The sequence below is a fragment of the Babylonia areolata genome, chromosome 14, assembly GCF_041734735.1.
Source record: "Babylonia areolata isolate BAREFJ2019XMU chromosome 14, ASM4173473v1, whole genome shotgun sequence".
NCBI classification, from domain to species: Eukaryota; Metazoa; Mollusca; class Gastropoda; order Neogastropoda; family Buccinidae; genus Babylonia; species Babylonia areolata.
This window is the reverse complement of record NC_134889.1, coordinates 32,480,868-32,507,021: the sequence shown is the minus strand read 5'-3', so window position 1 is coordinate 32,507,021 and position 26,154 is coordinate 32,480,868. Positions and strand designations below refer to the sequence as shown.

The 26,154-nt window shown below is 46.1% G+C and overlaps 1 protein-coding gene across 1 annotated transcript; it reads left to right on the top strand.

The window, feature by feature from the left end:
- The first annotated feature begins 638 nt into the window (after positions 1-638).
- On the top strand, positions 639-6,341 carry LOC143289682 (uncharacterized). Its single transcript, XM_076598730.1, has 2 exons — positions 639-962; positions 4,461-6,341. The coding sequence occupies exons 1-2, from the start codon at positions 750-752 to the stop codon at positions 6,339-6,341; spliced, it is 2,094 nt and encodes a 697-aa protein (XP_076454845.1). The 5' UTR covers positions 639-749.
- Positions 6,342-26,154: the final 19,813 nt, after the last annotated feature.

The window sequence follows — 26,154 nt, the reverse complement described above, 5'->3', positions numbered from 1 at the left end:
ATGTAGAAATTATTACTGCAGAACCTGTCTCTGCCTCTGTTGATACAGGTGACGGCAACAAAGTCATTTGGAACCAGGACACAGAGACTGCAGAACAGCTGCAAGGAAAAGTGTGTTTTGAGCGGTGCAATGGAACACGAAAGGTGAACTATGTTCCCAACACTCGTTGCTTGCAATGTTTTCCTTGCACGTGTGATGAACATTGTGATGTACATGGAACATGCTGTCCTCAGGTGGGCCAGGATTCCTGGCAGCCACCTCCATTTGAACGTTCTGAGTGTAAAAGAACTGACAAAAGATGGATACTCCGTGTTGCAGCATGTGACGCAGCTTACCCCCACAACGAAACCCGGTCCTTATGCGAGTTCAAAACAAAGCCAAGAAGACCAGACACATTTGTTCCCATCACCTCCCTTGAAACACGTGTCACGTATGCCAATATTCACTGCGCCTGGTGTAACCACCACTATTCACGTGAATACAAATGGTCCATAAAGTGTCTTCACAACCAGTACCTGTATGACGTCATCAGCGACACGCAGTATGATCAGCGGGCTGTCTTTCTGCCGGAAATTTGCCAACCTGGTCTGGGAACACACATCGATGATGAAAAACTGCGCTCCTGCCACCGTCTCAGATCTTATTATTACAGCACAGACACTGTTTCCACTTGTAGTTCAAAGAGAAGATGGGAGACAGAGGAGCACGTGCGAAAGGCATGTGAGGAATCTGACTGGTCCAGAGGAGCAATGGTGATTGTTGATGGCACGCGGATTTACACCAGCGTTTTCTGCGTAATGTGCAACGAGCCACAGAACATAACGGTACAAAACTGCCAGGCTTATTTTACTCGAAGAACTGTTCCACAAACGGCAATAGTCAGTGTTCCTGAGGCACCTAGTGACAGTTCAGCAGCATTGAAGATGGAGGCTTGTCCAAAAAACCAATGGAAACACCCCACGGTTAGCACACCTTCATTTCAGATTTCTTCCCTTGAGCCAACTTTGATTTGGGCTGTCTTAGTCTTTTGTTGTTTTTTCCTTTTCTTTGCCAAACTTTTTTTTGTTGTTGTTGGTCTCTTTCATTGTATGTGTCTGACTCCCTTTTTTTTTGTGTATGTGCATGAATGTATGTCCACCTTGTTTCTCTCTCTCTTCCAAGTTCCGTTTCTCTCATTCACAGTTTCTTTGCAGGTGACTTCATTTATCCTGTACGTCTCTATCTATCTATCAATCTCTCTATCTATCTATCTGTCTGTCTTTTGTAATGCAGTCATGTATCTTCTGTCAGCTTCCCTGAACACATAGAAGTCATTACCCGCAGAATCTGTCTCTACCTCTGGTGATACAGGTGACGGCAACAAAGTCATTTGGAACCAGGACACTGTAGAACAGCTGCAAGGAAGAGTGTGTTTGGAGTGGTGCAATGGAACACAAAAGTTGAATCATGTTCCCAAAAATCGTTGCTTGCAATGTTTTCCTTGCATGTGTGATGAACACTGTGATGTACATGGAACGTGCTGTCCTCAGGTGGGCCAGGATTCCTGGCAGCCACCTCCCATTGAATGATCTGAGTGTACAAGAACTGTCGATAGATGGATTCTCCATGTTGCAGCATGTGACGCAGCTTACCCCCACAACGAAACCCGGTCCTTATGCGAGTCCAAAACAAAGCCAAGAAGACCAGACACATTTGTTCCCGTCACCTCCCTTGAAACACGTGTCACGTATGCCAATATTTACTGCGCCTGGTGTAACCACCACTATTCACGTGCATACAAATGGTCCATAAAGTGTCTTCACAACCGGTACCTGTATGACGTCATCAGCGACACTCAGTATGATCAGCGGGCTGTCTTTCTGTCGGACATTTGCCAACCTAGTCTGGGAACACTCTTTCCTGATACAAACCTCCACGCCTGCTTCCGTCAGAGATCTTATTATCACAGTACAAACACCGTTTCCACTTGTAGTTTGAAGAGAAAGTGGGACACAAACACTTGTGAAAGACATGTCAAGATTCTGACTGGTCCAGAGGAGCGGTGGTGATTGTTGACGGCACGTGGATTTATGCAAGCATTTTCTGCGTCATGTGCAATGAGCCACCAAACAAAATGGCATGAAACTGCTTTACTCTTCCTGATCAAGGGAAACCTGTTCCACAAACGGTGATAATTGGTGTTCCTAATGCACCTTGTTGTTTTTTCCTTTTCTTTGCCTTTTTTTTTTTTTTTGTCTCTTTCACTGTATGTCTCAGACTCCCTTTCTTTTTGTGTATGTGCATGAATGTATGTACACCTTGTTTCTCTCTCTCTTCCAAGTTCCGTTTCTCTCATTCACAGTTTCTTTGCAGATGACTTCATTTTTCCTGTATGTCTCTATCTATCTATCTATCTATCTGTCTTATGTAACTAACCCTCTCTTTTCATCTCCCTCTCTCTCTTTCTCCCCCTCTCCCTCGCTCTGGCGTGTTTGCAGCAACGAAGAACGATCACTCTTGTCTGCGTCTGGCCTATCTCTGAATGGTATCACAGGTGATTGTCACCTTTCTCTCCTGCATCTATGTTCTGGTGTCCGGTGAAGGGCTGCCCGGGTGATGTGACCTTGTTTTATTTCGGCATGATGTATCCTGTCCATTTCCACTGCCTTTACATGATGGTGGTCTCAATGTTCTCTTGATGCCACTGACCAAGTTTTTTTTCTTTTTTGTTTGTTTTTTGTCCCTTTGTCCCATCATCAGTACCGTTTTAATGGCATTACCCACATGCCACTCATTCCGAGTCTTCCAGACACATCCACAAACAGGTTCGTCTGCTGCAGTCTCGGTGTCAACAGTCCACAGAGAACTGTCAATAAGGTCGGCAGGAGTCCGCACACCAGAGGAGACCCTGTTATGCTGCTGAGTCACTTCTGTGTTCAGTAGTGCCTGTTCTGATTTAACGTGCTACAGACACCACCTACGAAATTCTGTACTGACAAGGAGTGTAACCACGTACAATCTTTCTGGACAGAATTTGTAAGATATTCAAAAGAAAAGTGTATACATTGTGACAGACTTAGCCTTAATGATGTACCGGTGCTTTTTGGACATAACATAATATAAACTGATGTATGTTTCTCACATATTTTATAGATGGCCAAATTCCATGTATACAAATGTAGAGTCAACAAAATAAAACCAACGTTACAAATGTTTGTAAAAGATCTCAAGCAGGCATATGCTTTTAACAGAACTGTGGAACTTTTTTTTTTATGTGTAAAAATGGTCTCTATTTACATGTTTAGTACAAGTTATATAATGACACCATGGAAATATGTTATCAAATATGTATTTTTTGCTTACATTATGTTGTTGTGGACTTGTCAGTATTGAGAACATCATTATATCCTTACCCTGTACCTTCTAATGCAAAGAGTATATATAAATTTTGTCTCTGTAAACCTTTGTCTGAATAGAAAATAATAGCTTAATCACTGAGCCCAACTGAGTGAGCGTCTCTCCCAGAGTGGAGACCACAACCACGTGCCTCTGATGACAGTCCCCCATAAATCTGCTGACACCAAAGACACTAACAAAACTCAGCCCCAGCACAGAAGTGGATTGGGGTTGAAACTGAGGTCACTATGAGCAGGGCATTTTATTTTATATTGATGACGAATGAGGAAAATGACGATGTTCTATGGCGGTCCATTTTAGGTTTAAGACTAAGTGACAGGGCTGTACTCTACGCTTCCTTTCATATTGATATGCCAGCGTTAGCCAGGCCCGAAAAATACAGATACTTGCAGTGTTGGTCAGGAACCTTGACCCAAGACGCATCCGTAAAATGGATGATACTCGACTGTGCGGTCGCAGTCACCTCATTTAAGCCCATAGTGCACTCAACTTTGGGTAGGTGCTGGCCGTGGGCTGAAAACACCCGCCTCTATTGAGAATCGAATCCACGTCATCCCAGCCGTCAGTCCGCTACGCAAACCATTTCGCCATGGCAGCTGATCGACCAAGTTCACGTTGATTGGTGATGGTATAGGGTTAGAAAATTCGCAGGATACGTTTAGGTTTATTGTGTGGAACGTTAACAACTTTGTTAGATCACTCTCAGTCATCCTCCAGCATGCTGAGCCATAACACAGTGTGGAAAGTATACAACTGTAGTATATTATCACCTTGGTCTTGGTGCTGTACTGGGGGAACAAGCTGTTCAGCATTCTGAAGGTTATTCTGGACTCACTGGGATGGCTCTTAATGTCACTGCCTGCTTCTCCATTGTGTCTCACAGTGCTGTCCATGTACATAAATTCTTCATTTACAGGTAGATCTGTTCTGCTTTCTTGGATTGGTTAAGGTTCTGGAATGTTCAGTGCCACCAACTCTGTTTATGTTTGGCTTCGTTTGGCTTTCTTTTTCGTTTCTCTTGTTAACAGATAACTGTCACAGAAATGCTTTGATCACTGTTACAGAAAGGATGTCAGAAGCTGCAGTGCACTGCCGGGAAACTTCCTGGACCAAATACGTCATGGTGCGTCACACCAGTGAACCGGGTGCGTGGACTGGGGTACCACCTCAGTGTGTTGTTCAGACCTACTTTGTTGTGGATGGATGTCAAATCAAACCGCAATTATCGCTGCACATCAAATGCGTTGCAATCATTTCCAGTGACAGGCATTTTTGAGTTAAGAAGACAGAAAAACTGTGATTATGGTGTGGCTGTTAAAAAAAGATTATTCAAGAAAACTGAAGCCATTGTTGACATGTACGGGACAATCACGACGACGCCTCTCCAGGATGAGACCTGCTTCCTTGAAATGTATCTCTCCCACATGGAGAAGCTGATGACTGAAGGAAATGTTTCTTGTAAACCTCTAGATTATGACACAGAAAGGTGGGAACTGGAAATTGGAGAAAACTTACAGAAAGCTGCTTCGTTTTTTGTTGCTGTCGCAGAACTCGATATCATAGCCTCTGATGTACTGACACGGGACATTCTGGAATCAAAGGTACTGAATATTTTATTTCAAAGCTTGACTGTCCACATTGGCAGATGGACTGTGAAACTACAAGCATTTGATCTGACATCAGGGTTTTATGGGACTGATTTTCCTGGATACACAGGTTCCAGTGGTGACAAACAATCACTTTCTTACCGGGCTTCACACGAACATCCTTTACATGGTCTTGAACATCTTTTTCTGCCACTGTCGAAACGTTTGAAATGTAAGTATCTAAGCTTTCAGAGAGGTGAGTTTACAGTGAAGATTTCTGATGGAGAAAGGCGAGTGTACTTTCCACTCTATCTGGACTCAGACTTCAGACCTATGTCTTTTGATCCCATGGATTATCCCAATGGTGTGTGGCTCACTGGCGACGAACTCGACATGTGCTTTGATACCTATATATTAATCTTTCCTGAAAACATGACGATCTTTTCCTTCAACCAGACTTATCATGGTCAAGAACCGTCCAGGGCCCGAGAAATTATGAGTAAAATCTGCAGTAGCATCTCCACCATGTGTCTGATTGCCACCTTTGTCACCTATTGTTTGTTCAGTGAGCTACGCTCTCTCCCTGGTTTGAACAACATGGGTCTGAGTTTAACTTTGGCAGCAGCTAATTTGAGTCTGCTTGTTGGCTGGATTCGTGAAACTGGTAACCAGCATGTCTGTATTTCAGTGGGCGTGGGAACCCACTGGCTGTGGCTGATGGCATTGCTGTGGATGGGGGTCAGCTGCGTACACATGCTGCGTGTCTTCATCTCCAAGACACGCCTGACCTTGAATCAGAGTGAAACAAAGAAAACCTTTGTGCGCTACATCCTTTTCACTCTTGTCATATCTGGCTGTATCGTGATCCTCACCATTGTCGTTTCCTATGCTGTGTCTGGTGGTGCCAGTTTAGGGTATGGTGGCAGGCTGTGTCTCTTTGACACCGATCAGCATCCATTTCTTCCATTGGCTTTGATGGTGCCTCTGGGCTTAGTTGTTCTTACAAACATGACCTGCTTCATCTATACTGTTTTCACCATCAGGAGGGTGCAGCATCTCCAGGCTCAGACCCCTAAAGGGTTTCGTGACATCCTGGTCTTTGCCAAGCTGGCCACAGTGACTGGAGGGACCTGGACACTAGCTGTAGTGGCTTCACTGATTAACAAGGAATGGCTGCTGGTGGTGGCAGAGCTATGCACTGCTTCACAAGGGCTTCTGGTCTTCCTGTCCTTTGTGTGCAACAGACGTGTGTGGAACCTGTATCGTGCCCGCTTTAGATCCTCCACGAAGTCAGCGACATCTTCTACCTCTTCTGCTGCTGGCACTATGTCCAGTGGTGAGACAAACTCCTCAAACTGATGTCCAAATTCTCAATTTCCAGCACGATACCTAGTTTTGAATATTATATTTAAAATCATTTGAAATTGCACAGCTGCCTTTTTTACTGAGATAATGCGAGGGTGTGTGTGTGTGTGTGTGTGCGCGCGTGCGTGAGTGCGTGCATGCGTGCGCGCGTGTGTGTTTGTGCGTGCACGTGCGCGCGCAAGACAAAGAGGGCGATAGTAGACCTTAGAAACATAGACAGTCAGTGTGAGTCCACTGTTGTTGGGGAACCCGAGATGGAGCGTGTAAATGCTTACAGAATCCTCGGCATCTTCTTTACCGATGCACTCAGCTGGAAGCAGGACGTGTAAGGTGTCATCGAGTGCGTCCACTTCAGTCTCTGTTGTTGTATCAGAAACCTGGAGCCTTCACACACACACACACACAATTTATATTTACATTGCTGTAAGTGAACACTTGTTGATATGCATCCACACATTCTCCTTCCTATGACACCTCATTCATTACACGCCACAACCTCTTTAACTTTAATTTCTTATAATAATTTATACTTTTCCTCCCATACATTGTTAACATGGACACTTTCTGGCACTAAAATTCACATGCATTCCCTTTCTTTCATCCACTACTTCTCTTCTTTCCGTCTAATAATACTTATAGTGAATAGACGTTAAACTGAAGATCTCTCTCTCTCTCTCTCACACACACACACACACACAGAGACACACACACACAAACATCAGCATGGCTATCGAACAATTCTACACCAATGAGCCTGAGCCCGTGGCCCCAAAATCTGCTTTTATCATTCGCATCAGACAGTTCTGACATCAACGATCGGTCAGAAACTAACCGCAAGCTACAATGGATGGACTGTCAGCTTCAAGTCTTACCAGAGCGGGCAGTGTTCACATCTTGTCCATGTGGATCTCGTTGCTGTGTGGCTTGACACACTGGCTCCTGTTTGTGTCCGCTGACATAATCATATACCAGTGGAAAGGGAACAGTTTGTGCATGGACATCGCTGCTGGTCCACTGAACATCAGTGACATGTGTCAGGGTGTAGCGTATCTTCTAGAAGAGAACAACACTTACCTACAACACACAAAACAGCAGGGAGTGGTGTACGGGGTGTGTGGAGATGTCAACACTTTTTGTAAACTACATGTAAAAGCGCCACGTATATGTTCATTATTCTGGATATATAAGAACTCCATCTGTGCAATATTTCTTTGATATGGAAGTGGAGTAGGCGGGTGATAACAGAACGGCGAAAGATCTTGGGGTAGTAGTGGACAGCCAAATGACCTTCAAGGACCATGTGTCACAGGCAACATCTAAGGCCAACAGAATCCTGGGCGTTATACGGCGATCCTTTGACCATCTCACTGAGCATACCGTCATCCAACTCGTGAGACCGGTCTTGGAGTATGGCCACTCAGTCTGGCAGCCATCCCAGAAAAGCCTCCAACAAGAGAGAAGATGTTCAACGCAGAACCACAAAACTCCTTGGCAAACTGAAGGACAAACCACTGATACCCAGAACGCCTGTCAACCCTCAAGCTGCCAAGCCTGGAACACGGCAGACGCAGGGGAGACCTGATTGACCTCTACAAGTACATCACTGGCATCTATGACACAAGCCGACCCAACTTTGAGCTGCATGACAGATGCAACACCAGAGGCCACAGCAAGAAACTAGTAAAGCACAGATCCCGGAGTTCATTATTTTCCGAAAGAGTGGTGTCGGTTACCAGAGTCAGTAGTGTCCGCATCCAGCATGAACGCGTTTAAAACAGACTTGACGCCCATTGGGCCAACCACCCAGCGCTGTACATCCCCGACTGCTATCAGTAGACCTTGTAGGTGAAAGCAGCCGTGGATATGGCCAACATACCGACCGGTGAACTGACCTGCAACCACAGGTCTCAAACAACATCAAGTATTACGTATCAAGTACTTTCCCCCCTTTCTTTTTACAGCTAAGCTTACGCATGAAGCAAATTATGCAAGCTGATTTTTACGTCATGTGTCTCTTCTTTTTTTTTCTCTCTCTTTTTTTTTTTAATTCTTTCTTTTTTTTTTAATAATTCTTTTTGAATCACTGCAGTTGATTTCATCCTTGCCGCAATGCCGGCCGGCATCTTCCACCACCTGAAGCCGGCTGGATTGGCCTGGGTGTGGTAATGACATAGTCCCTGTGGATTTCGTGGGAATGTCAGAACTAGATCTGTCAGCACCATGCCTATGGCTTTGTTCAAGATCAGGTCTTCGTCGAGATCAAAACAAACAGATGCAGTCACGAAACTGGCGATGGCTGTGAGGGTGGCGGCAATACATGAGATAAAAAATATGAGATAAAAAAAGAAGAAAAAAAAGAAAAAAAAAAAGTGAAACACACGGTAACAGTGTATTCAGATACAGATATAGATCTACAGCTTGTTCGAATTCAGTTGCATCGGAGATGAATACAGAAGCAGCAGCTGCTCCCTTTCCGAGAAAATGATTTCCCGCTTACTCACCAAAACGCAAGACTGAATGAATTCTTCTTCCTTCTGTGTATCATCCATTAGCACCTTTGCTTCACCAGCCCGGATCCATTGCCAAGCGGAGAAAGAAGGTAAGGCAACACACTGCCCTAGTGAGCGTGACTGGATGAATATGTTTCAGTGAAAAAACAACAACTGTAGGCTCATTAGTTTCAGTTTCAGTTTCTGAAGGAGGAGTCAAATTCATGTACGCTACACCACATCTGCTTGGCAGATGCCTGACCAGCAGCGTAACCCAACGCGCTTAGTCAGGCCCTGAATGCATGTTTATACTTCTGTGTACCTATCAGGTACAGGTACAAGTACAGAATTTGGGACTTTTTTTTTTTTTTTTTTTTAAGCCTTTTTGGCTTTTCAACGCCCCTTCTTAATATAGAAATAGTTTAGGGTTGCGTACATGCGTATGAAATTTTTTAAATGTTCATTCATCAAAATCGAATGGTTTTATTCATGATTTAGAGTCATTGTCTAGAACATTATTGAACTGGTCAATAGTTTTAGCTGTTTATGTTGAATTTTTCAGTGCATTCCATCCTTTAACTGCTCTAAAGCTAAAAGAAAACTTACGAATATTTGTTCTGCAAAATTTTGTGAAAAGGTTAGTATTTGAACTTCTGGTAACATGGAGTTTGTTAGTAGAAAAGAAGGTGCAGGGGTCAGTGTCAACCATTTTATTAATTATCTTGAATACTTGTATCATGTCTCATCCACTATCAGAGTGGATTTCTTCTACAGAATTTTTTTTTTTTCCAGAGGACAACACTCTCGTTGACATGAGTTCTTTTCCAGTTCGCTAGGTGCGTGCTGCACGCGGGACCTCGGTTTATCGTCACGTCCGAATGACTAGACGCTCAGTTTGATTTTCTAGTCACAGTTGGAAGAAAGAGCGAGAGCGGGTTCGAACGCACACCCTCACGGACTCTCTGTATTGGCAGCTGAGTGTCCTAAACATTCTGCCACCTTCCCCCTTAGTATATCAGTGCAATGCTGTGCATAGAGCCTGCAGGTCACAACGTGTACCATCATAGTGGAGAGACAGACAGAGAGTGAGAGAGACAAAGAGATACATAGAAGAAAAAAAACGAGAGAGAAAAAGAGACAGAAACAGAGAGCAAACCAAAGCGGCATGAGACTGCATAGAACAATAATTATGTACCTCATGTGTGTGTGTGTGTGTGTGTGTGTGTGTGTGTGTGTGCATGTGTGTGTGTGGGAGGGGGGGCGTGTATATGTGTGTGTGTGTGTGTGCGCGCGCGCGCGCGCGTGTGTGTGTGTGTGTGGAGAGAGAGAGAGCAACTGTAACTGAAAGAAAACCAGTAGCCGTGTAATGGTTTCAGAGCTCTTAGACTATGCAAGAGAAAAAAAAAAAGAAGCAAAAGTTATCCGTATTTACAAATTAGGGTACACAGAGTCAGATCTTCATAAAAAAAAATACATAAATGAATAAATAAATAGGGCCAGTTTTCAGTATATCTATTGTTTCGAAGTCACTCCAGCAGGAACCACTTTTGAATGCCATCATGGCGGTGGTGAAATCATTCGTGCAAGTTTATTTTACGGACTGGCGTAGACTTGGGGACTTATTATTATTATTATTATTATTATTATTATTATTATTATTATTATTGTTGTTGTTGTTGTTGTTGTTGTTGTTATAATAATGATGATAATAATAATAACAATAATATCTATATAGCGCTAAATAAATCGTGTGCAGAGACAAATCTAAGCGCTTTCACACTAGTCATTCACACGCATGCATAACTCTAAAACTGAAGAAATATGAAGACAAGAAAGAGGTAGGGGAAGGAGGCTATCTTGTGAAGAGGTGGGTTTTACTATTATCATTAACATTAAGCCCTAAGTGTTTAAAAACAAAAACAAAACAACACACACACACACACACACACACACACACACACACACACACACAACCCCACATAAATATCAAAAAGGAAAAATTGAATACAAGATACAAAACATCATCAAATTGTCCTCCCCCCTCACTCTCCTACAACCCCCCCCCCCCCCCCCCGCCCCCCCCCCCCCCCCCCCCCCCCCCCCCCCCACACACACACACACCCCTACCTCCCTCCCACACAAAGAAAACAAAAGAGCAGTTTGGCATCCAAAAGTGTTTTTTTTTAATGCACTGAAAAGGGAAAACATATATCGCATGCACACTTCAGTGCACATGTTTCTGATGACGATCCTGAAGTCGTCAGTGTTAAAACTGCTGAACTGCGCTAGAAATTTCATACGTGGAAAAAAAGGGGGGGGGGGGAAGAAGAAAAAAAAAGGTGGGCCCACAACGGGGGACTTAACTTCTTCTACTTTGCCGGTACAACCCTCATAGAAGGAGTAGTTGCCCTTGTCTTAGTGAGCTTTTTTTTCTTCCTTTATATATATATATATATATATATATATAAATGAAAGTAACAAATTAAAAACAGCAGCTACAAATTATGACAGACAATGAGTACTCCTCATGGTTGTGAAGATAACCAAAATAATCACTGAAGAAAAATAAATTGATTATGAAAAAAACTAGAATAAAAAACATTGGTTACCCCTTCACAATATGCACTTGAGGTTCTATCAAAATGTCCTTGTTATTACTCTTCAACAGAGTACCATCTTACTATATAATTCGGTAATTAAGTATATAATTCAAACTCTCCTAAAGTATTGTCAGCCTTTCTCATCATATTTCCTTTTCAAATATATATATATATATATATATATATATATATATATACCGGTGTATAGGAGCCATTTCGTTTGGCAGATGATTTTTTTGTTTGTTTGTTGTTGTTGTATACCTTTCACTAACATCTTTCGAGCAGTCTTTCTTGTTCTAATTACCTCCCTTACTCTTTCTTCCGGTTGTTTTTTTTTTCCTTCTTCTTCTTCTTCTTCGTCTTTTTTTTTTAAACCCCCGTACACTGCTGTTTACCCTTGAAGTGAATCATCGCTCAAGAAAGTTATTATATTAATCGTTGACGTTGACTGGAGGAGAGGGAAGGTGGAGGAAAGCAGAAAAAAAGAAGGGTATTTTGGAAGTGGGAGAGCAACTGTTCGTTCAGTCCGTTCAATCAACACGACACAGCAGTACTTGAATCGATCCCACCCACCCACATGCAGTGTTGTTGAAACGTTCTGCTGAACAAGCATTTTTTTCTTCCGGCTTTTCAACCGTAATTAGCATAAGTGCCCCACCACCCCCTCCCTAGCCCCCCCACTCCTTCCCACTGCTTTTGCGAGTGTGTGTGTGCTTGTGTGTGTGGTGTGTGTTAACATGTGTGCCCCGCTTGTAATTGTGTGTGTGTGTGTGTGTGTGTTTGTGTGTGTGTGTAAGAGAGAGAGAGAGAGAGTGTGTGTGGGTGTGTGTGTTCGTGCATGTGTGTGCGTGTGTGTGTGTGAGTATGCACAAGTTTTTATATTGATATGCACTTGTATATATCCTAATTACTGCTGTATCTGTGTTTGTGTATGATTTTCGATTTATGTTCGTACCTTGTTGTGTACTATCCTATTTTGTGTGTTTGTTGTTGGTTGTTGTTGTTGTTGTTATTCATTATATATATATATATATATATATATATCAGTTTCAGTTTCAGTTGCTCAAGGAGGCGTCACTGCGCTCGGACAAACCATATACGCTACACCACATCTGCCAAGCAGATGCCTGACCAGCAGCGTAACCCAACGCGCTTAGTCAGGCCTTGAGAAGGGGGGGGGGGAATAAATAATAGATAACCTTACATAAATAAATAAATAAATAAATAAATAAATAATAATTATAATATAGAAAAAGGTAGTAGTAATAATAATAGTAATACTAATAAAATGATAATAATAAAAAATAAATAAATAAATAAATAAGACAACAATGGTGATAATTAAGCGAATGAATGTAAAATATGACGACACACATTCACACATACACCCACACATGCATAACAGAAATGCACCAAACATGCAGTTTCACAGATATGAAAGTACAGTCAAATACATATAAACGTACATGAGCTCCAACACACACACACACACACACACACACACACATTACCTTGCACCTCCTCCAACCCCCTCCTCCACACACTCATTTCTAGCCTACGTATCGCAGCTTCCACGGCACACACACACACACACACACACACGCACGCAAACACACACTCACAGAGATGAACATTTACTTGTACAAGCACACACATATACGCCCATATCTCCCACCCCCAACCCCCACACATATATACAAATATATATATATATATATATATATATATATATATATATATATATACACACACACATCCGTACACAGATCTCTCCTGACACTTGTGTACACTTACACTCTCGCGCATTCACAAACGCACTCAAAAACACAGACCCACACATCCACACAAACACACACATCCGCACACGCACAGAGGCTGCCAAGAGGGATGGGAAAAGATCTCTGATGCCAAGAACGTGGCGTCTAGTGTGTTGCTCAGTCTATTGTATTTGGAAAGGCCCACAGAGACTCTGTTCCGTTTTGAAGAAATTTGCGCAATGTTGGTTTGGAAATGATGCCGATATTTGTTTGATTTGCAAAGCATCGTGCTCTACCTTTCATGTTAGACTTTCGGCCGCTCCCTCTCTCTGCTTTTATTTCTTTGAGGCGATCGATGGTGTGATGGCCTTGTACCTGTTCTTTTTGGTATTCTTTGACTTTTCTGAGAATTTCCGATTTTCCTAGATGTAGGCCGCTCGTTGGTGTTGCGTTACCAGCAAGTCTGTCAGCTCGCTCATTTCCCTTAACACCTGCATGTCCCGGGCAGTATGACCATGTGAGTTTTTTAATCTGAAAGTTGCGCATTGCCTTATGCCACTCTGGGCTTCCCATTCCGTTTTCAATTTTCTGTATGAGGTTCATTGAGTCGGTTAGAATCATGGCATGTTGGTTTCCGGGCGTATGGATGGACGATAGCCACTGGAGGGCATGTGTCGCAGCTTCAACTTCCATCGTTAGGCTGGAGGTTGTGACTTTGTAGGCAGCATTCTCTTCCCAAATTGTTTTTCCATTTTGTTTCGCAGTGAATCCCCAACCAGACTGGTCTTTGGTGACTGAGCCATCTGTGTATATGATGATGTCCTCTTCTTTACTGTTTTCTTCTATGAGTAGCTTCACTTCCGCATCTGTTTTGCCCTCTGGCCATTCCCGACAATGTCTTCCTAGAGTGGGTGAAATGACTGTGTTGAATAGATGGTTGAGGTTTTTGGGGTTTTTCTCCCATTCTTTTGTTTCTTTCAGGTCTTGTAGTCGGCATACTAGTATATACTATATATATATATATATATATATATAGAGAGAGAGAGAGAGAGAGAGAGAGAGAGATGTATATGTGTGTGTTTATAACACACACACACACACACACACACACACACACACACACACACACACACACACACACATATATATATATATATATGCCTTTGAGAATGGATGGATTCTTATTTAAAGAGACAAAGGGTGTTTCTGACATTGTCGACGTCAGCGGCAATATAATTATGCACGCTGCAGCGAGATTTTTCAAAAGGTTGTGTGTGTGTGTGTGTGTGTGTGTGTGTGTGCGCGCGTGCGCGTGCGCGTGTGTTTGTGTGTGTGTGTGTGTGTGTGTGTGTTGTGTGTGTGTGTGTGTGTGTGTTGTGTGTGTGTGCGTGTGTGTGTATGTGTGTGTATGTGTGCGATGTGGGATAGAGTTGGGGAGTTGGATGGGTAGGTGGGTGTTTACCTGTGGGTGGGATGGTGATCGACATGCATTGACCCTGGGTCCATGGCCATGTCCCGACTTTCAGTAGCCGCGCCCCCGTGCCTCCGAGGAAGGTTTTTGAGCCAGAGGCTAGGACAAGGACAGTCTGATATAAAACCTACGACCTGAGGACCTCACTGTCACCGTCCCAGCTTGCTAGGCTATGGCAGATGAACCACGGGTGTAAAGGGTGGGGCCAGTACTGCGCACACTGCACTCCACCTAAAAATTCCATTGCGCAGGCTTGAAGGACACGTCCACGTCCGCGCCACCAACTATTCCAAGCCCTGTAGCGATGGGAAAGGGGCGAAAACGGCAGGTGGAAGATGTCACTGGAAGCCGCAGTTCCAATCCTGCATGCAGGCGGTTCAGGATATTGGTCGCCTGATTGTTGACCCGGAGGTGACAGCATCACTCGGCAGCACCCTGAACGACCAAGCAGCCTTTTCTAGGGACAGCACTGCTTGCTCCACACGGAGAGGGGCCTAGAAAAGGTGGTCCAAACAAATGCTCATCTCCATACCCCCCAGTTGGCTAGCCGCGGTCAACGGGCATCTCCAAACGCGGTCGAACAACAATAGAGAAGAAAAGGCCGGCACCTGCCTCACAATTAGGTGCAAAAGGACTAAAGGTAGCATGCTGGAACATCCGAACCATGCGTGACTCTGCAGACAGCAACCACCCAGAAAGGCGTTCCGCTCTAGTCGCACACGAACTTCAGAGACTGAACATTGACATTGCTGCCGTCAGCGAAGTCCGCTTTGCAGGGAAAGGCAGCCTCCAGGAACACGGCGCTGGGTACACCCTCTACTGGTCAGGCAAGCCAGAGACCGAGAGACGCCTCTATGGCGTAGGCTTTATGGTCAGGAGCACCATTGCCTCCAAGCTTGAAAACCTGCCAACAGGACACTCAGACCGAATTATGTCCATGCGCCTCCCACTACGGAACAAACAGCATGCCACTCTGTTCAGCGTGTACGCTCCAACCCTCCAAGCGGACCCCACAGAAAAGGTCAAGTTTTACACTGATCTGCGCAACCTCGTTCAGAACACCCCTGCTGACGACAAGGTCATCATCCTTGGCGACTTCAATGCCAGAGTTGGCCAAGATTCAGAAGCCTGGAAAGGAGTCCTTGGCAAGCATGGCGTTGGTAATTGCAACGACAATGGGCGCCTTCTTCTCGAGTTCTGTGCAGAGCAGCAGTTTACCATCACCAACACCATTTTCCAGCAGAAGGACAGCCTGAAGACAACGTGGATGCATCCTCGGTCCAAACATTGGCACCTCATTGATTACATCCTGATGCGCCAGAGAGACGTACGAGACGTCCTACACACCCGAGTGATGCCCAGCGCGGAGTGTCATACTGACCACCGCCTCGTCCGCAGCAAGCTCAGGCTCCACTTCAAGCCCAAACCAAAGAAAGGAGGAGCTCCTAGGAAGAAATTCCAGGTCGGCAACTTTCAGTCAGGTGAAGTGAAAGCTGAATTCCAGGCGAAGCTTCAGGACAAACTTGAAGACCCCAGTTGCCCCACAGACCCCTCTCCAGAAGCACTATGGGCACAGCTGAAATCAGCCATCCTGCAGTCCTCTGAAGAAGTCCTAGGGTTCTCGTCGAAAAAGAACAAGGACTGGTTTGACGAAAACAACCAGGAGATCCAAGAATTGCTGGCGAAGAAGAGATCAGCCCACCAGGCTCACCTTGCACAACCGTCTTGTCCGGTGAAGAAAGCAACCTTCCGGCTCATATGCAGCAACCTCCAGCGCAAGCTTCGTGAGATTCAAAATGGGTGGTGGACCAACCTGGCAGAGAGGGCTCAGCTTTGTGCAGACACTGGTGACTACCGGGGCTTATACGAAGCCTTGAAGGCGGTGTACGGTCCCTCATACCAGGTCCAGAGTCCTTTGCGCAGCGCAGACGGCAAGGCGCTCTTCACAGACAAGACGTCGATCCTGAACAGGTGGTCGGAACATTTCCAGGCCCTCTTCAGCGCCAACCGCACGGTTCAAGACTCGGCAATTCTCCGCATCCCACAACAGCCAGTGAAATTACAACTGGACGAGCTACCAACCCTAGAAGAGACTGTCAAGGCCATTGAACAGCTGAAACGTGGCAAGGCAGCAGGGGTTGACGGAATTCCGCCGGAGGCGTGGAAGAATGGAGGCCCAGCACTACACTCCAAACTCCACAACCTCTTTGTCTGCTGCTGGGAGCAAGGCAAACTACCACAGGACCTCCGTGACGCAGTCATCATCACCCTGTATAAAAACAAGGGAGAAAAGTCGGACTGCTCCAACTACAGGGGGATAACTCTGCTCTCCATCGCAGGCAAGATCCTCGCCAGAGTCCTCCTAAATCGGCTGGTGCCTACTATCGCCGAAGAACATCTCCCAGAGAGTCAGTGTGGCTTTAGAGCCAACAGAGGCACCACTGACATGGTCTTCGTTCTCAGACAGCTACAAGAAAAATGTCGGGAACAGAACAAAGGACTGTATGCGACATTCGTCGATCTCACGAAAGCTTTCGACACCGTGAGCAGAAAAGGTCTGTGGGAGATCATGAAACGTCTAGGATGCCCCCCAAAATTCCTCAGCATGGTCATCCAACTGCATGAGGAACAGCGTGGACAGGTCAGACACAGCAACGACCTTTCGGAGCCCTTCCCAATTGGAAATGGAGTGAAACAAGGTTGTGTCCTCGCGCCGACCCTCTTCACGATCTTCTTCAGCATGATGCTCCAACAGGCCACTGAAGATCTTGGCGACGACGACGGTATCTTCATCAGATACCGCACTGATGGCAGCCTATTCAACCTGAGGCGGCTACAGGCCCACACCAAGACACTGGAGCAACTCATCAGAGAGCTTCTGTTTGCCGACGATGCTGCCCTCGTCGCCCATACAGAAGCGGCCCTGCAGCGTATAACGTCCTGCTTCGCAGAGGCTGCGCAGCTCTTCGGCCTAGAAGTCAGTCTGAAAAAGACGGAAGTTCTCCACCAGCCTGCCCCACAGGAAGAATTCCACGCTCCTCACATCAACATCGGTGAGACAGAGCTGAAGTCGGTCCACCAGTTCAGCTACCTAGGCTGCACCATCTCGTCTGACGCCAAGATCGACAAGGAGATCGACAACAGACTTGCAAAGGCAAACAGCGCATTCGGCAGGCTGTACAAGAGAGTGTGGAACAACAAACACCTGAAGAAAGACACAAAGATCAGCGTGTACAGAGCTGTTGTACTGCCCACCCTGTTGTATGGCTCCGAAACCTGGGTCACCTACCGGCACCACATACGACTGCTTGATCGCTTCCACCAGCGCTGCCTTCGCACCATCCTCAGCATCCACTGGAGTGACTACATCACAAATGTCGAGGTCCTGGAGCAGGCAAAGACTATCAGCATCGAGGCAGTGCTGCTAAAGACCCAGCTACGTTGGGCAGGGCACGTGTCCAGGATGGAGGACCACCGCCTGCCCAAGATCGCGCTGTATGGCGAACTGTCCACTGGCCACCGTGACAGAGGAGCACCCAAGAAGAGATACAAAGACTCCTTGAAGAAAGCTCTCGGTGCCTGTCACATTGACCATTGCCAGTGGTCCGCAGTAGCCGCTGATCGAGAGACCTGGCGACGCACCATCCACCAAGCTGTCTCCTCCTTCGAAAACAACCGCAGGGCCAGCCTTTAGGACAAACGCAGAAGGAGGAAGAACCACGACGCTGCAGCCGCGAACCCAGACCAGACTTTCCCTTGCAACCGCTGCGGCCGACTCTGCTTTTCCCGCATTGGCCTTGTCAGCCATGAGCGTGCCTGCATCAGACGTGGACAACGCCCTTCCTAGATCTTCGTTAGCGAAGCCAGGCCATGAGGATGGTGCGTGTGTGTGTGTTTGTATGTGTGTGTGTGTGTGAGTGAGTGTGTGCGCATCGTAGGGATGCTGGGGTTGGAGGGTGTGCGTCTGTGTTTGTTTGTTTTTGTGTGTGTGTGTGTGTGTGTGTGTGTGTGTGAATGTATGTGTGGTCGCTTGTGCAGGTGTGTGTGTGTGTGTGGAGGGGGCCGGGGGGTTGGATGGCTGGGTGGGTGGGTGGGTGTGCGCGTGTGTGAGTGGGATGGTGTGTGTGTGTGTGTCTTTGTATATGTGTGAGTGTGTGTGCGTGGGAGGAGGGGAAGGGGTGTTGGAGGGTATGTGTCTGTGTTTGTGTGTGAATGTGTGTGTGTTCGCTCGTGTATGTGTGTGAGTATGTGTGTGTGTTTGTGTGTGTTTCTGTGTGTGTCTGTGTGTGTCTGTGAGCAGTGTGTGCGTGTGTTTCAAAGAGAGAGAGAGTAGGAAGAGAGTAAACAGACATGGAGACAGAGAGTTTTGTCAGGTGTGTTTGTGCATATTTTCCTGTGTCTGTACATTCCCTACCTCTGTCCATTCTCTCCTCCCTCTCTCTCTTCTCTCACTCCCCCCTCTCTCTCTCTTTCTCTCTCTTCTCTCTCTCTCTCTCTCTCCATTCTCTCCTCTCTCCCTCTCTTCTCTCACTCCCCCCTCTCTCTCTCTTCTCTCTCTCTCTCTATTCTCTCCTCTCTCCCTCTCTTCTCTCACTCCCCTCTCTCTCTCTCTTCTCTCACTCCCCCCCTCTCTCTCTCTCTCTCTTTCTCTCTCTCTCTTTCTCTCTCTCTCTCTCTCCATTCTCTCCTCCCTCCCTCTCTTCTCTCACCCCCCCCTCTCTCTCTTTCTCTCTCTCTCTTTCTCTCTCTCTCTCCATTCTCTCCTCCCTCCCTCTCTTCTCTCACTCCCCCCTCTCTCTCTCTTTCTCTCTATCTCTCTCTGTGTCCCTGTCTCCCCTGTCACACGTACATTCTTTCCCTCCCTAGCACACACACACACACACACACACACACACACACACACACACACACACACACACACATTTTCTTGATATTCTCTTCCTGTTCCCAGCCTCCTCTCTCACTCTCTGCCTCTCTCTTTCTTTCTGCCTCTGTCTCTCTCTTTCTCTCGGTCTCTGTCCCTGTCTGTTTGTCTGTCTGTCTGTCTGTCTCTCTATCTCTGTTTGAGCTCTGCTGATATCATTGTTGCATGAAATTATCCCCCCTCGCCCCCCCCCCCCTACCCCCCGCCCCCCTGCACCCTCACCCCACCCCCTTGTCCTCAGGGCTTAACTGTGGAGTGATGGCCTGGAGGTAACGCGTCCGCTTAGGAAGCGAGAGAATCTGAGCGCGCTGGTTCAAATCACGGCTCAGCCACCGATATTTTCTCCCCCTCCACTAGGCCTTGAGTGGTGGTCTGGACGCTAGTCATTCGGATGAGACGATAAACCGAGGTTCCGTGTGCAGCATGCACTTAGCGCACGTGAAAGAGCGCACGGTAACAAAAGTGTTGTTCCTGGCAACATTCTGTAGAAAAATCCACTCGATAGGAAAAATAAACAAAACTGCACGCAGGATTTTTTTTTTTTTTTTTTTTTTTTTTAATGGGTGGCGTTGTAGTGTAGCGACGCACTCTCCCTGGGAAGAGCAGCCCGAATTTCACATAGAGAAATCTTTTGTGATAAAAAGAAATACAAATACAAATAAATAGACATTAAAATATGTCAGAGTCTCTCTCTCTCTGTGTCTGTCTGTCTGTCTCTCGCTCTGTGTGTGTGTGTGTGTGTGTGTGTGTGTGTGTGTGTGTGTGTGTGTGTGTGTGTGTGTGCGTGCGTGTGTGTGTGTGTGTGTGTGTGTGTGTGTGTGTGTGCACGGCCTTCATGCGCGGACCGACGACAACCCCGCTGTGTGGCTCGTTCGTACTAATGCTATTCTAATCATTTTGTGTCCGGGCGACAGTTTCGTGTGGAAGGAACTTTCTTATAGCCGCCACCGGTTCTCTTCAACATTGTTGTTCACTAAAAAAAAAAAAAAAGAGTGACGGTCACGTTTCACTGATGGACGTGGGCCAAGTACAGTCGCAGTGTATAAACCCATAAAATATATATAGATTATATTTACCCACATATAATCACCGGATCAGGTAGGCCTTCAAGTTAATAAGAGACCCCGCTCTTGACAATTCTTAGAAAATGTCTTCCTTGTTCAGCTGACCGTAAGTGTACGGCAGAACTTCCTTTTTTTCTTTTTTCTTTTTTTTCTTTTTTTTTTACCCCCTTCCTTTTTGTTAAGGGGTGGGAGGGGGTGATCGAGGGGAGTGGTTATATCGGAGTGGTGGTGGTGGGGTGGGGGGAAGAGGGGGAGGTGTGTGTTGTGGGGTGGTGGTGGCGGTTTCTTCTTAGTAGCAGAGACGAAGTGAACGCGTTTTCCAAGAGCCGCCCCCCCACCAAGTTAGTGACCCGGAAGAGTGAAGTGGTGTTGTTTACCGGGTTCGGTTCATTGCTTGCCAGTAATGGAGCTTTGAACTGTTGTTGCTGTTGTTGTTGTTGTTGTTCCCCATATGTACAACAAAAACTCGGTAACGTGTTTTGAGTGTGGATATTATTATTATTATTATTATTATTATTATTATTATTATTATATTACTGCGATTCAGCCGCCTGTGTGACCAGGAAATCCTGCTGGAAGCACTGTGATAAAGCCATTCGGTTTTTCCGTCATTATCTTTTTTTTAGATCCTCAGTCAGTTCCCAGTATCAAGTTCCTTCAAGAGGAGGCGTCACTGCGTTCGGTCAAACCCATACAGGCTACGCTAAGCCACACACAGATGCCTGGCCAGCTGCATAACCTAAGGCCTTCAGTGCATGCATGTAGTTATGTATTTGTGTACCTATCAGAGTGGTAGTCCTTCCACGGAATTTTTGCCGGAGGACACAGCAGTTGTGTTGCCGTGGGGTCTTTTCCAGTCCACCCTGCCCTGTATTGTACTGTACTGTACTGTACTTCACTGTATTGTACTGTATGCACTGCCCTGTACTGTACCGCCTTGTACTGTCCTGTGCTGCACCCTGTACTGTACTGTACTGTACTGTACTTCACTATACTGTACTTCACTGTACTGTACTTCACTATACTGTACTGTACTTCACTGTACTGTACTTAACTGTTCTGTACTGTACTGTACTTCACTATACTGTACTGTACTTCACTGTACTGTACTTAACTGTTCTGTACTGTACTGTACTTCACTATACTTTACTGTACTTCACTGTACTATACTGTACTGTACTTCACTATACTGTACTGTACTTCACTGTACTGTACTGTACTTCACTGTATTGTACTTAACTGTTCTGTACTGTACTTCACTATACTGTACTTAACTGTTCTGTATTGTACTGTACTTCACTATACTGTAATGTACTTCACTGTACTGTACTGTACTTAACTGTTCTGTATTGTACTGTATTGTACTGTACTGCACTGTATTGTACTACACTGTATTGTACTGTACTGTACTGTATTGCACTGTACTGCCCTTACTGTATTGTACTTCGTTGTACTTTGCTATATGCGCTGCCCTGTACTGTACTGCCCTGTACTGTACTGCCCTGTACTGTACTGCCCTGTACTGTATATACTGCACTGTACTGCTCTGTACTGTACTGTACTACTCTGTACTGTACTGTACTGCTCTGTACTGCACTGTACTGTACTGCCCTGCCCTGTACTGTACTGTACTGTACTGCTCTGTACTGCACTGTACTGTACTGCCCTGCCCTGTACTGTACTGTACTGTCCTGCCCTGCACTGTACTGTAATGTACTGTACTGCACTGTACTGTACTGCCCTGTACTGCTCTGTACTGCACTGTACTGTACTGCCCTGTACTGCTCTGTACTGTACTGCCCTGTACTGTACTGTACTGTATTGCCCAGCACCGCACTGCACTGTACTGTGCTGTACTGTACTGTACTGTACTGCACTGTACTGTACTGCACTGCACTGTACTGGATGTACTGGCTCTGAAAGTATTCATTTTGATCAAGCAGACCACGCAGTTGTAACAGGTGGAAAGCAGGATGGTAAGATCGCGCGTTTGTGTGTGTGTGTGCGCCCTCAACGGAATATGTCTGTCTGTCTGTCTGTCTGTCTCTCTGCCTCTCTGTCTCTGTCTCTGTCTCTCTCTCTCTCCTCCTCCCTCTCTGTCTCTCTCTTTCTCCTCCTCCTCCTCCCTCTGTCTCTCTCTTTCTTTCTCTCTCTTCCTCCTCCTCTTCCTTTCTCTCTCTCATTTGAATAACTCACACACATTCTATCTCCGAAACAGGATGCATTCACTCTCACTGGGATGCAACGTGAATTTTTTTTTTTTTTTCAGTCATGTGCGTAAACTGAAAAAAGAAAGAAACCAACAAAAACAATATAACAAAACAAAACAAAAATCTGCCATGAAGGCATTTTGGGTGGGGGAACAGTTTAGAACAAGACACCAATGAGCCAATCCCAACGACTTATCCACGGAAGAAGAAAAAAAAAGAAGGTATATTTATAAACGTTCTCCGTCTTGTGTGCTGCGAAAAAAACAACAACTAAGTAACACGTCTGAAGGAGGAAGAAGACGAAGAAAAAAAAAAAGGGTGGATGGGTGGGGATGGGGAGGTGACGGTGAGGGGGGTGGCGGAGGTGGTGGGGGCGGTGGGGGGGGGGGGGGTTCGTTGGGGCCGAAGTCACTCAGATCTTTTTTTTGTTTTTTGTGTCCTACTTTGATGGGGAGTGGTGGTTAAGATACGCTTGGTTGGACTGAACGAACGAAGAATTTACGTGTCATGTGGGTGGGTGGGGAGGAAGGTGGTGGGGGGCCAGGGCGGGGGGGGGGGGGTGAGGGTGGGTGGAGGGACCAGGTGAAAGGAAGGGGTGGGTGGAAGAGGGTTGAAGGGAGATGGGGGTGGGTGGGGCAGGAGGGGAGGTGGGGGGGGTGAAGTATTGATTGATAGAGAGAGTGGTGATGGGGGTGGTGTGGGGATGGGGGCGGGGGTGGGGGGGAGGAGGAGAGGGGGGTGTTTTGCTTGCTCGTCGAGTCCGAAATCCAAAGGCTGACTGACTCAACAGCTTGTCATCAGCTGAACGAAGTAGGGGCGGTTTAGGGGTGAGGGCTTTCTGTGACACAGTGTGACGACATGTATGGTGCACTTAAAGCGACAAACGTCCGCACAAGGGAAAAAAATAAATAAAGGAGGCAGTTAGTATTTTGAAGGGTTGGGTTGGGTTGGGTTGGGTTGTCAGTGTGACACAAGTGTGATGACGTGTGGTGTACTTTCTATGACAAATATCGACACGAGGAACAAACTTAATGGATCAATCAATAAATGATTCAATAAATACATAAATAGATGAATAAATGAAATATTAAATGAATTGATGAATAAATAGATAACTTTTTTTTTTAACGGAGGTGGTTGGAATTTTCAAGGGCTCCGTTGTGAGATGCTGGGTTGGGTTGTGTTGTGTTGTGTTCGGTTGTCAGTGCTGGGTTGGGTTGTTCTGGATTGCTGTGCTGGGTTGGGTTGTGTGCATTGTGGTTGGTTTGGTTGTGGTTGGTTAGGGTGTGTTGGGTTGGGTTTGCTGCGTTGGGTTGTGTGCATTGTCGTTAGTTAGGTTGGGTTGTGCTGCGTTGGGTTGTGTGCATCGTGGTTTGTTAGGTTGTGGTTGGTTAGGTTGTGTTGTGTTGCGTTGGGTTGGGTTGTGCTGTGTTGGGTTGTGTGCATTGTGGTTGGTTAGGTTGTGTTGTGTTAGGTTGTGTTGTGTTGGGTTGGGTTGGGTTGTGGTGTTAGGTTGTGTTGTGTTGGGTTGTGTGTATTGTGGTTGGTTAGGTTGTGTTGTGTTGGGTTGTGTTGTGTTATGTTAGGTTGTGTTGTGTTAGGTTGTGTTGTGTTGGGTTGTGCTGTGTTGGGTTGTGTGCATTGTGGTTGGTTAGGTTGTGTTGTGTTGGGTTGTGCTGTGTTGGGTTGTGTGCATTGTGGTTGGTTAGGTTGTGCTGCGTTGGATTGTGCTGCGTTGGGTTGTGCTGTGTTGGATTGTGCTGCGTTGGATTGTGCTGCGTTGGGTTGTGCTGCGTTGGATTGTGCTGCGTTGGGTTGTGCTGTGTTGGGTTCTGCTGTGTTGGGTTGTGTGCATTGTGGTTGGTTAGGTTGTGTTGTGTTGGGTTGTGCTGTGTTAGGTTGTGTGCATTGTGGTTGGTTAGGTTGTGTTGTGTTGGGTTGTATTGTGTTGTGTTGAGTTGTGTTGTGTTAGGTTGTGTTGTGTTGGGTTGTGCTGTGTTGGGTTGTGTGCATTGTGGTTGGTTAGGTTGTGTTGTGTTAGGTTGTGTTGTGTTGGGTTGTGTGCATTGTGGTTGGTTAGGTTGTGTTGTGTTGGGTTGTATTGTTTTGTGTTGAGTTGTGTTGTGTTAGGTTGTGTTATGTTGGGTTGTGCTGTGTTGGGTTGTGCTGTGTTGGGTTGTGTGCATTGTGGTTGGTTAGGTTGTGTTGTGTTGGGTTGTATTGTGTTGTGTTGAGTCGTGTTGTTTGTGCTGTGTTGGGTTGTGATGTGTTGTGTTGTGTGCATTGTGGTTGGTTAGATTCTGTTGTGTTGGGTTGTGTTGTGTTGGGTTGTGCTGTGTTGGGTTGTGCTGTGTTGGGTTGTGTGCGTTGTGGCTGGTTAGGTTGTGTTGTGTTGGGTTGTGCTGTGTTGGGTTGTGTGCATTGTGGTTGGTTAGGTTGTGTTGTGTTGGGTTGTATTGGGTTGTGTTGAGTCGTGTTGTGTTAGGTTGTGTTGTGTTAGGTTGTGCTGTGTTGGGTTGTGTTGTGTTGGGTTGTGCTGTGTTGGGTTGTGGGCATTGTGGTTGGTTAGGTTGTGTTGTTGCGCAGTGCTGGGGTGGGGTGGGTGGTGTTGGGTTGTGCTGTGTTGGGTTGTGTGCGTTGTGGTTCTTTAGGTTGTGTTGTGTTAGGTTGTGTTGTGTTGGATTGTGCTGTGTTGGGTTGTGTGCATTGTGGTTGGTTAGGTTGTGTTGTGTTAGGCTGTGTTATGTTGGGTTGTGCTGTGTTGGGTTGTGTGCATTGTGGTTGGTTAGGTTGTGTTGTGTTAGGTTGTGTTGGGTTGTGCTGTGTTGGGTTGTGCTGTGTTGGGTTGTGCTGTGTTGGGTTGTGTGCATTGTGGTTGGTTAGGTTGTGTTGTGTTAGGTTGTGTTGGGTTGTGCTGTGTTAGGTTGTGTGCGTTGTGGCTGGTTAGGTTGTGTTGTGTTGGGTTGTGCTGTGTTGGGTTGTGTGCATTGTGGTTGGTTAGGTTGTGTTGTTGCGCAGTGCTGGGGTGGGGTGGGTGGTGTTGGGTTGTGCTCGGTTTTCAGCGCTGGGTTCAGTTGTGCTGGGCTGCTGTGTGTGTGTGTGTGTGTGTGTGTGTGTGTGTGTGTGTGTGTGTGTGTGTGTGTGTGTGTGTGTGTGTGTGTGTGTGTGTGTGTGTGTGTGTGTGTGTGTGACAGAGAGAGAGAGAGAATGGTGTGTGTGTTCGTGTGACTGACTGTCTACACACACGTACTCACACACACACACACTCTCTCTCTCACGAACACACACACAC

Coding starts and splice junctions, on each gene's coding strand:
- LOC143289682 (XM_076598730.1), top strand. CDS start 750: ATGGTGATTGTTGATGGCACGCGGATTTACACCAGCGTTTTCTGCGTA. Junction 963..4,460: donor ACCAATGGAAACACCCCACG/GTTAGCACACCT, acceptor TCACTGTTACAG/AAAGGATGTCAGAAGCTGCA.